General features: G+C 41.4%; 2 protein-coding genes across 2 annotated transcripts; both read right to left on the reverse strand.

Annotated features, from left to right (window-relative positions):
• Window positions 1-391: 391 nt before the first annotated feature.
• On the reverse strand, window positions 392-3,305 carry LOC137012081 (uncharacterized). Its single transcript, XM_067375111.1, has 2 exons — window positions 1,050-3,305; window positions 392-535 (listed from the first exon to the last, which is right to left on the reverse strand). The coding sequence occupies exon 1, from the start codon at window positions 3,303-3,305 to the stop codon at window positions 1,236-1,238; it is 2,070 nt and encodes a 689-aa protein (XP_067231212.1). The 3' UTR covers window positions 392-535; window positions 1,050-1,235.
• A 121-nt stretch (window positions 3,306-3,426) lies between these two features.
• LOC137004594 (uncharacterized) lies at window positions 3,427-7,953 on the reverse strand. The gene is made up of 2 exons (XM_067365078.1): window positions 7,890-7,953; window positions 3,427-7,377 (listed from the first exon to the last, which is right to left on the reverse strand). The coding sequence occupies exon 2, from the start codon at window positions 7,144-7,146 to the stop codon at window positions 3,427-3,429; it is 3,720 nt and encodes a 1,239-aa protein (XP_067221179.1). The 5' UTR covers window positions 7,147-7,377; window positions 7,890-7,953.
• Between the last annotated feature and the right edge of the window lie 3,742 nt (window positions 7,954-11,695).

The raw sequence follows: 11,695 nt of genomic DNA on the forward strand, positions 1-11,695 counted from the left end.
TGTTTCTGACAGAATGATTCATTGATAGACACATTTTTAACAGTAAATTTGTTGCCACTTAGTGGCGTAACAATGCAATCGATACAGTCGTCACTTTCAGAACAGAAGGTAATTTATTACACATAAACATCAGCGTTTCTATCTGAATAATAAACTTTTGTATACTTCTGCTATAATTGGAATAGGCCTATTTGTCACGCAGAAATAATGATACTGTGCTTTTGAAAAGATTTTTTGTGAAGCTGTTTATATACACATTACAACTCTCTTCAGATCAACGGCAGCGCGAACCGAAACTTAGAAATCTTGCACGGTTACGGTTCTTTTAAAAAAACCTGTTCAATAGCAGGTTTGAATAGGTCGGACTGTATTAGGTGATGGTCTGTTTCTAGCTTTCCTCAATGGGGTGTCGGTTAGAACACACTGAATCAGATCAGTTCCATGAAAGGGGGTTTAATGTTGACAATTTGGGTGGTACACAACACAGCAGTACACAGGATTTACAGGCTTTTGTGTGTATAAATTTAGGTGTGGTCTACAAAGGAAAGAAATAAAGATATATATATTAACAAACATCTTGGCTATTATTACACAGCATTACTTCAATTAACAGTCACAAATCTCTCAAATAAAGAAGTTCAAGTTAAATCTAGAATTAAATAAAGAAATCACCATACAAGCCATGAATTCTTATACAATACTGCCACCCAGTGGTCAAAAACGGGAAAACATTCAAAACGAAACTAATCGTAAAATTATTCAAACGAGCAGCATGTAATCAGGAACATCGCGTGCACAAACTATAAATAGCAGATATATCAGTAACAAATGTGATGATAATACATCCATACATAGGTATCAAACACTGATTACAAGATATATCTTAGTAATATTGAATATAATCAACATATTCATGGGCACTCGACAGCACGCGATAATGGCTTCAATGATGATAAATACTCGTCTGTCATGAACAGTATAACATTGTACTAATGCAGTACCTACACTTAATCAATATTTATCAACTATTGATTATGTAAAGAACTTACATTTGTTTATCAACGCACACGTTGCATACACACAGCGCCCTTGCACCTTCTGCTGAGTCACTCTCTCTTCAATGATGACTGATGGAATCAGCGCATGCGCACAGAACTCGGCCTTTCTAACACAGCCGCCCCCAAATTTGGTCCCAAATTTGCTCCACTGAAAGGCGGATACTATATGGGTTACCATTAGTCTCTAGTTTGGATGTGATCTTCTTCATCTTGGATCTCTGGCAGAACAATCAAGCGAGCGATGGGTCTTGTATAGACTCTGTCCCTTATCTGTATCTCAGCTGTTCGTACTCGATCATCAGCCCCAGGGAATACATTTACTACTCTTCCAATCTGCCAGAACGAACGTGGTAACTGGGGGTCAACGAGCATTACAACCATGCCAGGTTGGATGTCTGCTGATGGAGTCTGCCATTTTGTCCTGGTCTGAAGTTCAGGTAAGTAGTTCTTTATAAAGGCTGTCCAGAATCTGTCAGACAATACTTGTGAATGCCTCCACCGACGTCTTCCCAGGAGCTCAGATACTGGGTATATAACCTGAGGCAGGGAACCATCTGGCCGCCCCATCAAAAGGCAGTTTGGGGTGATGGGATCCAAATCAGCAATATCCGCTGAAACATACCCAAGAGGTTTAGAGTTCAGGATGGCCTCTATTTCTATGAGGACAGTTCGAAGCACTTCTTCAGTTACTGTGTCTGATCCCAGGGTTGTGTAAAGTGCAGCTTTGATAGAGCGAATCTCTCTTTCCCACACTCCTCCGAAGTGTGGAGCAGCTGGAGGATTGAAATGAAAGCTAATCTGCTGCTTAGCCAGTTGCTGTTGTAGATCGCCACTGAGCTGACGGAAGGCTTCTTTCAGCTCTGTGTTACCTCCTCGGAAGTTGGTGCCTTGGTCTGAGTATAGCTCTGCTGGTTTCCCACGGCGACCTATGAAACGGCGAAGTGCCATGAGAAAAGCATCACTGTCTATGGATGTCAGAACCTCAAGGTGCACAGCCCGAGTGGTCAGACACTTAAAAAGAAGTCCCCATCTCTTCTCTGTACGACGTCCCACTTTGACCAAGAAAGGTCCAAAGCAGTCCATTCCAGCTGAATGGAATGCAGGCTTGAACAATCGAAGCCGAGGTGGAGGGAGATCAACCATTTTCTGAGACGCTGGCTTCGACCTCCATTTGCAGCATTCAGGACACAATCGCTGGTGCTTCCTCACAGCCTCTCTCCCTTTCAATATCCATACCTTTCGACGAAGCTCAGCGAACACTCGCTCTGGTCCTGGATGGCAAAGGCGAGCATCGTAATCCCTTATGAGCAACCGAGTGTTAGGGTGACTGGGATCCAATACAATAGGATGTAGTGTGCTTGGGTCGAGTCCTTCCGCACGTCTTAATCGTCCTCCAACACGTATTAATTCACTGGCTTCATCGAATTCTGGGGAGAGACAAAGTAACCGGCTGCTGGAACGAACGGGCTTACCATTCTTCAACAGCTGGTAGTCATCAGGGAAACTGTCCATCTGGATCTGTCTTAGTACAGACATCTCAGCTTTTTGGTAAGCACTTGCTAGAGTGGAGCCCCTCTGCTCTGCCGCCCCCTGAAGCTCCTGTGCTACTGCTTCAACCAAGTCTTTCCAGCTACTGAACTTGCGGCCATCTGCTGTCAGCGGTGCTGAGTTAATCATGCCACAAAAGGCACTACGCTTTAATTCTGTGGCATCCTCAGGCTCTGAGCTGTGCATGACTGGTGGTGATGGCCAATTACTCTGAGGTTGAATGAGGAATTCTGGTCCTTGTATCCACCGATTGGGTACAGTGAGGTCCTTCAGGCTCTTACCACGGGTAAGATCATCCGCAGGGTTCCTGGCAGAGTCAACATAATGCCATGATTTGAGATCAGTTAATTCTTGAATCTCTGCCACCCTCGTTCCCACAAACACCTTAAAGCGGCAGGATTCAGAATGCAGCCAGTGGAGGACAGTTGTTGAATCTGTCCAGAGAATGACTTTCTGGATGTTCAAGGTGAGCTCTTTCTCAGCTAGTTTGGCCAACTGCGCTCCTATGAGAGCAGCGCATAGCTCAAGTCTAGGAATTGAGCACTGCTTACGTGGGGCTACACGTGACCGGGCCAGGAGGAAGGAAAGGTGTATCCTCCCACTAGGATCCTCTGAACGAAGGTAAGCAACTGCCCCGTAAGCTTTCTCCGAGGCATCTGTGAAGATATGAATCTCACGTGTAACTTTCGGTGTGTCCATGCTGGATGGAGTGTAGCACCTAGGTAGGACTACTTGAGGTAAGTACTGAAGCTCAGTTTCCCACACCTTCCATGCCCGCTGAAGACCCTCAGGAAGTTGTGGATCATCCCAGTTCCTATCCTTAGTCCAGAGTTGTTGAACAAATCACCTTGGCACGTGTAGTGTACGGAAGAATAACACCAAGGGGGTCGTATTGACTTGCTAAGACACGATATATGTTCCGCACAGTCAGAGCATGGTAAGTAACAGGTCTGTGCCGGAATCCTAGACAGTCTGATTCACAGAGCCAATTCAGTCCCAGGGTGCATTCACGTGGGTCCACTTTATCATGTGAAAGCCACAGCTCTAGCTTAGAAGATCTGGCTTCTGGGGGTAAGTGACTGACAACCTCTTGCACATTGCTGGCCCACTGGCGGATATCGAATCCTCCTGTTGCCAGCAACTTACGAATTTTGTCTAGTAACTGTCTTGCTTCTTGAGCAGATGGTAAGCTCTGCAGACAATTATCCACATAGAAGAATCTTTCAACAGAATGCCTCACATCTTCATCTGCTGTGCTATGTGACAAGACGTGCCTTTGAAGGGCGAAGGAGGCACAGCAGGGACTGCATGTGGTTCCGAACGGCAGTACTTGCCATTCATAGATGTCAGGTGGGTCATCTCGTCTCATGTCGCGCCACAGAAAGCGCAGGAGGGGCCTGTCCTCAGGTAGGAGGAGGACTTGGTGGAACATTCCACGTATATCGCCGCTAATCGCCACACAATGCTCCCTGAAACGAAGTAGAACACCCAGAAGAGAGGGGCTCAGGGTTGGACCAGGCATCAAGGAATCATTAAGATTCAGTCCCTTATATTGGAAGGAGCAATTGAACACAATGCGGTCCTTGTCATTGTGGCTGACTAAATGGTGTGGGATATACCAGGTCTCTTCTGTCACATTGCTTCCACTCGATGAGAGTTTGGTAACTGCGCCATTCAGTACTAACTTCTCAATCTCCGCATTGTACACTGCTGCTTTCTCTGGATCTTGGGTCAGTCGTCGTTCCATGCTCCGAAGACTTGGCATCACAGCTTCTTTGGGGGCACAAAAGAGGGGTGAATTCTTTCTGCGCAGCAAGGGTGTAGCATAGCGGAAGATACCATTCACCTCTACGCGGGTTGTCCTGCTCTCTAAGAGATTAATGGCCTCCTGATCCTCCCTGCTCCTTGTCACCTGCTTTTCACAGCGGAAAGGCAAAATATCAAGTTGCCATAACCTTTTAACGTCTCCTATGAGTTCTAGTTCAGTTGGGGTGAGAGACAGGAAAAGGCACTGATGTGGCTGCAATTGGGTCTCCAGGATTTTGGCTGGTCCCTGCAGTGTCCATCCAAGCCTCGTCTTTATGGCGGCTGGACCACCAAGAGGACCAATTCGGACAGGTGCGATAGGGGTGATTAGGTGGGTATTATCAGCACCGATGAGAAGTGAAGGACTCACTCTTTCAAAGGCCTGCAGTGGGAGATCTTTCAGGTGCCTGTATTTCTCTAGCAAACTCACTGGATAAGAGTGATCGGCCAGACCAAGGTGTTTGGCAGTGAATGCTGCATTGATCTTGAATGTCTTCCGAGGTTGAGTTGCAGGAGATATGTGGAAGTCAACTGAAGTACCACTGATGGTCTGCACATCTTGGCGGACGGTCCGCAAGGCTATATTTTCAGCTTGACCTTGTATACCAAGTACACGAGCAGCATCAGGAAGAAGAATTGTGCGCTCAGACCCATCATCCATAACAGCATAAGTGTCAAGCGTCTTGCCTCCATAGCGCAGCAGAACCCTGATGACCTTAAGCAGAACACGTTTGCAGTCAGTGGGTCTATCCAAGTACAGTGTCTCAGTAGTTGAACTAACCAGGCAGGAACCCTCTCTGGTACACCTGGTGTTGACCTCATGCAGGATTTGCAAGTGCTTCCCTTTGCAGATGCTACAAGGCTTCTTCAGTGTGCACTGGGCTGCTTGGTGTGCACGTCCACATCGCCAGCAACGATGATTGGTTTGGATCCAGTCAATCATTTGCTGTTTATCAAAGGACTTAAAGGTCAAACACTGACTTAGAAAATGGTCATCTTTATCACAGAAAGGACAGAAGGCTTTAGGTGAGACTTTGGGTTTCTCCACCTTAACTTGGGCTGCTGCAGGGGGTACCTTTGTGACCGTGTCATTTGCCCCATGAAGGATAGTTGCTGTACGAGCAGTAGGTTTGGTTTCTCGCCTGCGTTCTGGTCTCTGCTCTGGTCTTTGGCTCTTGTAACTGATCTGCGACTCACTGCTTTGGCACCAAGCCTCATACTGGAGCCACTTAGAAAATTCACGGAGGTTATACACCGACCCCGGACGGTGGTACATCTGTCTTCGAAATCCTGATCTCATTTCAGCGGGTAACTTACTCAACAGTCTCTCCACATGTGACCCACATTGCAGCTCAGATTCTCCTTCATCTCCAAGAGTCTCCAACATACCAACAAGAGCGCTAATTTGTAGAGCGAATCTGTCAAATGCCTCGATATCTCCTCTTCGGAGATCTGGGGAATCCATCACTTTGGCTATCTTCTTAAGTGCTAACTTGTGTGGCTGGCCAAACCTCTCGTTCAAAGCAGCCATAGTATCTGAGTAAGGGAATGGTGAGTTGAGATAGGAATCTGCCACCAGACGTGCTTCATCTAGCTTCAGATGATCTAGTAGGATTTGGTATCGGAACAGTTCTGTGGCATCTGGTGGTAAAAGGTTATCAAGGGCTATCTTCAATCGAGTAAACTCGCTGGGATCTTTAGTACAGAAGTTAGGGATGGTTGGCACTGGACCTCTGTAGGTGCTTTCTTGTCCTGCAGGATTCAGGTTAAGAAAATTAGTTCTAGGTGCTAACTTCAGCCCAGTGGGTTGCTTGTACTGATAACGCTCTTGTTCAGGATATTCCATTGTTTCCTTAGGTGATTCATACAATGTTCTTGAATGCCAGTGAGGGACAGGAGTATTAACATAGAAGTCTGGTATTGGTTGAGCTGTATTCTGATAATTGGTTTTATCAGGATGCTGCCAGGGAGGTGTATTATGGTGAGGAGGTTCACCAGTCTGAGCTAAATCAATGCGTGATTTAGTAGGTGTGGCAGCCAGGATATGATCTTTCATAATTTGAAGTTCACCCATCATTGTTCCCAAAATGTCTAGCATGTTTGTGGCACTCTGAGGCTCTACTGTTCTCTCCATTGCTGTGTTGGACATAATATGATAACCAGTCCCTTGATTCAAACTAAGTGAGGAGCTACCAGGGTTGATATGAAAGGGTTGGTATGGGCCCAAGGATGGAGATAACATAGATGGTGGATGGTAGGATGCTTGCTCACGATGTGGGATTCTCTTAGTTTGTGGAGTGTAAGAGATCTGAGGCGAAGGCGTGGACTGATGCTCTTCCCATGGCCGATGATATGGAGAAGACTGAGGATGATGAACTGGCTGCACTGGGCTGTATCTGGCACTAGGTGGTTGCAGTTCAGTATTATCCATAACTTGAAAGGAAGGAGCCCTTTCGCCGACCATGGACCATTTATCCACTGTATCCCATGGACCTTGACTTATGGGACTCGATACTCTGGTAGAGGGCGAAGGAATGTTCTCTGCAGCATCTCCAAGAACCTGTGTATGCTGTGTTGTGTCAGGTAATGCCGGCTGGCTAAGTACTCTATGACGCACAGTCGTAAGGTCAAAGTCTTTAAAGTAGGCAGGAGGATGAACCTGACGTTTGGGTCTTACAATCTGTGCTGATGCTCCTTCAGGTTGCATTTGGCCACTGATCAAGGCTTTATCCATGAGAAACGCCAGATCCGGCTCGAAGGACCATATGTTCAATAGCAGGTTTGAAAAGGTCGGACTGTATTAGGTGATGGTCTGTTTCTAGCTTTCCTCAATGGGGTGTCGGTTAGAACACACTGAATCAGATCAGTTCCATGAAAGGGGGTTTAATGTTGACAATTTGGGTGGTACACAACACAGCAGTACACAGGATTTACAGGCTTTTGTGTGTATAAATTTAGGTGTGGTCTACAAAGGAAAGAAATAAAGATATATATTAACAAACATCTTGGCTATTATTACACAGCATTACTTCAATTAACAGTCACAAATCTCTCAAATAAAGAAGTTCAAGTTAAATCTAGAATTAAATAAAGAAATCACCATACAAGCCATGAATTCTTATACAATACTGCCACCCAGTGGTCAAAAACGGGAAAACATTCAAAACGAAACTAATCGTAAAATTATTCAAACGAGCAGCATGTAATCAGGAACATCGCGTACACAAACTATAAATAGCAGATATATCAGTAACAAATGTGATGATAATACATCCATACATAGGTATCAAACACTGATTACAAGATATATCTTAGTAATATTGAATATAATCAACATATTCATGGGCACTCGACAGAACGCGATAATGGCTTCAATGATGATAAATACTCGTCTGTCATGAACAGTATAACATTGTACTAATGCAGTACCTACACTTAATCAATATTTATCAACTATTGATTATGTAAAGAACTTACATTTGTTTATCAACGCACACGTTGCATACACACAGCGCCCTTGCACCTTCTGCTGAGTCACTCTCTCTTCAATGATGACTGATGGAATCAGCGCATGCGCACAGAACTCGGCCTTTCTAACAAAACCGGTTCCGGATGAAAACCGGTTCTCGTTTCCCAACCCTACTCATTATATTGAGAAAATGTTGTGAGAACAACGTTCAAGGAACGTCCATACAATGTTATTTTTTACTAAAAGAATAACATTGAGAGAAAACGTTCTTAGAACAACATTACCGTAACGTCTTTATGATGTTATTAATATTTGCTAAATGTTTTTAAAGTTCAATGTTTTGAATATTCTTAAGTGACCATAAAATTACCCAAAATGGAATGTCCCCCTAAAGTCATATAAGAACATTGAACTGCAGCACTTTTATTACCAAAAGAGGACGTTTATGTCACAAATGTTCTGTAAAATGTCAGAATTTTTGTCACTTTTACAGAACTTTTAGGCAAAGTTGCACAAGGTCACGAGAACATCGCCTTCTACGTGTGTTTTATAGAAAATAATAAAGTTTGAAGTCACCGTTATAGAGGTGAGCGTTTGCTTTAGATGCGATCTTGATTCTTGATGTTTAACATCAGTTTTTTTCTGGCTGCTTTAACTGTGTTGTCAAGACATGTTAGTTGTTTAACAAGTGATAAAAACATGAATAATTCAGTATTTAAAGCGTGCCATATGGCTGAGATCTAAAACAAAAATATATCTGTATTTAATTAAAAAAAAAAAAAATGTTTAAGATCCTGCCCGATATTGTCCTAGAAACAATATTCATACTGAAGGCTATAAAAACAAACATGAACATAACTGTGTAGTATATCAACCCAGAAATTCCAATCAGATGTATTTGGGTCGGTAAGTGCTGGCCATCACCAATGTCTCAAACTGTGAGTGTATTACCTGTTAGCGTTATTAATGCTTTTTTTTATATTTAACTAGACCAACAAGAGTTTTGAGCAGGGTTTTTTTTATCATGATCAGCGTTTTATCCTCAACGATGGTGACACTACACAAAAATCTTTTTTGTGACTTTAGTAGCTTGTTTTGTGATGTTCAGAGTTAATCTGTATATCTGGAAATTTTGTCACCATTGTTGAGGATCATATGCAGAATCTTGATGTCTGTGTCAATCTACATGATGCTATCTGAATAATATCTGCCCAATAATGAATGTTTTTTTTTTTTTTAAATATCTAAACATGATTAACTTCAAACAGAATTTGTATGACTACAACATGACAGAAAATACAATATTCAGAGACCAGAGTATAAGTCCACTGAATGATGAGAAAATCATCTGCAATGAGCAAACCCCTTTGATAAGATTTCTCTCACAATTTCTTTTGCAGTGAATGCTTTAAAAACACAATTACAACAATTGGAAAAAAAACATAATCAAAATGTTAAGGGTCAGGAGCCCAACTAAAACAAGCGCTTACCTCCATAATGGTGCCATTTATAAATTTGATAAAACATCAACACCTCATTAAGAAGATTTGTATGAAAGAAACAAAGTCAGAGTGGTTTGTAATAAGTGAAGATGCAGATATCTAGAGAGATCTGTTAGTGTTTAATGTTGTTTCTGTTATCTGAGTTTTGTAGGTCACCATTGTGCTGGAGAGTAGAGCCTGTGCTTCAGTCAGTGATGATCCAGAAACACTGATGTTCTGCTGCATGTTGCTTTATTTAAAGACAGTAACTGTGTATAGTTGCTGGTGCAGTGATACAGCAGTTACATTAGCTCATGCATGTTCTGTTTTTTGGGGTTTTTTTGTCTTTTGTAAGACATTTAAGAAAAATTAGTTTTTGTTTGAGCAGATACTTTTATTAATTTCCTTTTTTGACAAGGGCAGCAGGGATGTTCCCTAAAAAAATAAAAATATGGTTTCCTAAATGTTCAGAGAACGTCCTAATGTTCTGTGAAGGTCCGCCAAATAATGTCCCCCAAAAACCTTAAAAGAACTCCACATCATGACCGTCTCTAAATGTTCTGGGAGCATTACTAGACAACGTCCTTAACTCCAGTGGGGACGTTTTGAGAATGTTCTGGGAACGTAAAATTTTTAGCGGGGCAGGGTGTTTTGAACGTTCATAAAATAACGTTTTCATAACATTTCCAAAATGATAGAATGGAATGTTCCTCTAACGTTCACATAAACCCAAAAAAAACATTCTTGATAAATTAAAAAAACTGGACGTTTTAAACATTCCAAAATAACATTTTCATAACTTAAAGAGAATGTTAACAAAACGTTCTGACAGCTCCTTTTTGTTAGCTGGGTGTGCAAAATACACAATAAGAAAAGTTTTTCTGCATTTTTTTTTTTGTTTGTTGATCACACGTGCTCATGCTGTTTGCAGTCAACTAGATAACAAGATATTTATTCATGCTGCTTGATAACTGAATCAACAGAAAAGAGAATCAAAAAAATAATTAATCTTTTGTGGGAACTGGTGCATATTAATGTCTGTTAAACAATTCTGTATTTGTATTTTCCCATTGCTGAAAAAATATAGAATTCACATGCTTTATTATTACCTATTTTGATCAGATAAATTAGCTGTAAGCAATTCAGACAATAAATTCTTCTACATTACATTGCAGCCTATCTATCTATCTATCTATCTGTCTGTCTGTGTTTAAGTCAATGTGGTTGTACAAAATATAAGGATTACCACCAAATCTCACACTTTTATGAACTAGTGTGTTTTTGATGGAAATGGAATTGTTTCTGCTGTACTGTTGATTAAATGTTATATTTTAAATGTATTAAATGCCTTCATTTGTACAATGATGATGTTTTTGTACAGGGAGGCTGTTTGCGTCTGTCACTGTGATTCTCTGGCACAATAATACACAGCTGTGTCTTGAGCTTGCATATTATTTCCCTGCAGTGTTATTGTGTTACTGGAGGTGTCTCTGCTGATGCTGAACTTGCTTTTCAGTGAATCCTTGTAGTCTAAGTCTCCATCACTCCAGATCACTCCAATCCATTCCAGAGCTTTTCCTGCAGGCTGACGAATCCAGGCTGTACTATAACTAGTAACTGAATATGAGACTTTACAGTTGATAGTTAGAGTGGCATCAGGACGGACAGTCAGAGACTCAGGCTGAGTGAGTTCATATGAATGAATACCTGTTGAGAAATAAAATAATCATACAAAATGATTTAAAAGCTTCATCTAAATCTGCAGCAAAAAAAAAAAAAGTATGTTAAAAAAAAAACCTACAGTTTACACTTGCCAGAAGCCAGATTAAAACTGCAGAGAACATGGTGACTTTTTAGGACAGATTGAATGAAAAGAGCAGCTCGCCCCTCCTTCTAGAGATCAGATGAACTGACTCATGTCCACTGGTTATATATGAAGCAAAAATTTACATAAACACATGTATCAGTGGTTTTTCTTTTGTTTAATGGTGTCAAAACCATAATAGGCTAGAATCATTTTAAATCATTGTAGTCTGGAAACACTGAATTTAATACACGGAATAAAAATGGAATGTCTATGCTGTTTTTTTTTTTTTTTTGTTTTGTTTTGTTTTGTTTTGTTTTTTTTCAATTATAACAGGATAAAGATAAACTATATAACTTTTTTTTCTTCTTTTTTTTTTCAAAATTAGCAACATTTAAATAATAAGTCAATAGGCCACATCATTAATCCTTCTTCCAAAAAGTGATTTTGTTTTACCCTGATTAAGTCTATTTTAAATGTTTATATTTTAGACCTGACATAATGTTTTTTGCCAGAAATTGCATACATG

This window comes from Chanodichthys erythropterus, chromosome 3 (assembly GCF_024489055.1).
Source record: "Chanodichthys erythropterus isolate Z2021 chromosome 3, ASM2448905v1, whole genome shotgun sequence".
Lineage (NCBI taxonomy): Eukaryota > Metazoa > Chordata > Actinopteri > Cypriniformes > Xenocyprididae > Chanodichthys > Chanodichthys erythropterus.

Excerpts from the sequence above, each read along its gene's own strand:
- LOC137012081 (XM_067375111.1), bottom strand. The coding sequence starts at position 3,305 with ATGGACACACCGAAAGTTACACGTGAGATTCATATCTTCACAGATGCC.
- LOC137004594 (XM_067365078.1), bottom strand. The coding sequence starts at position 7,146 with ATGGATAAAGCCTTGATCAGTGGCCAAATGCAACCTGAAGGAGCATCA.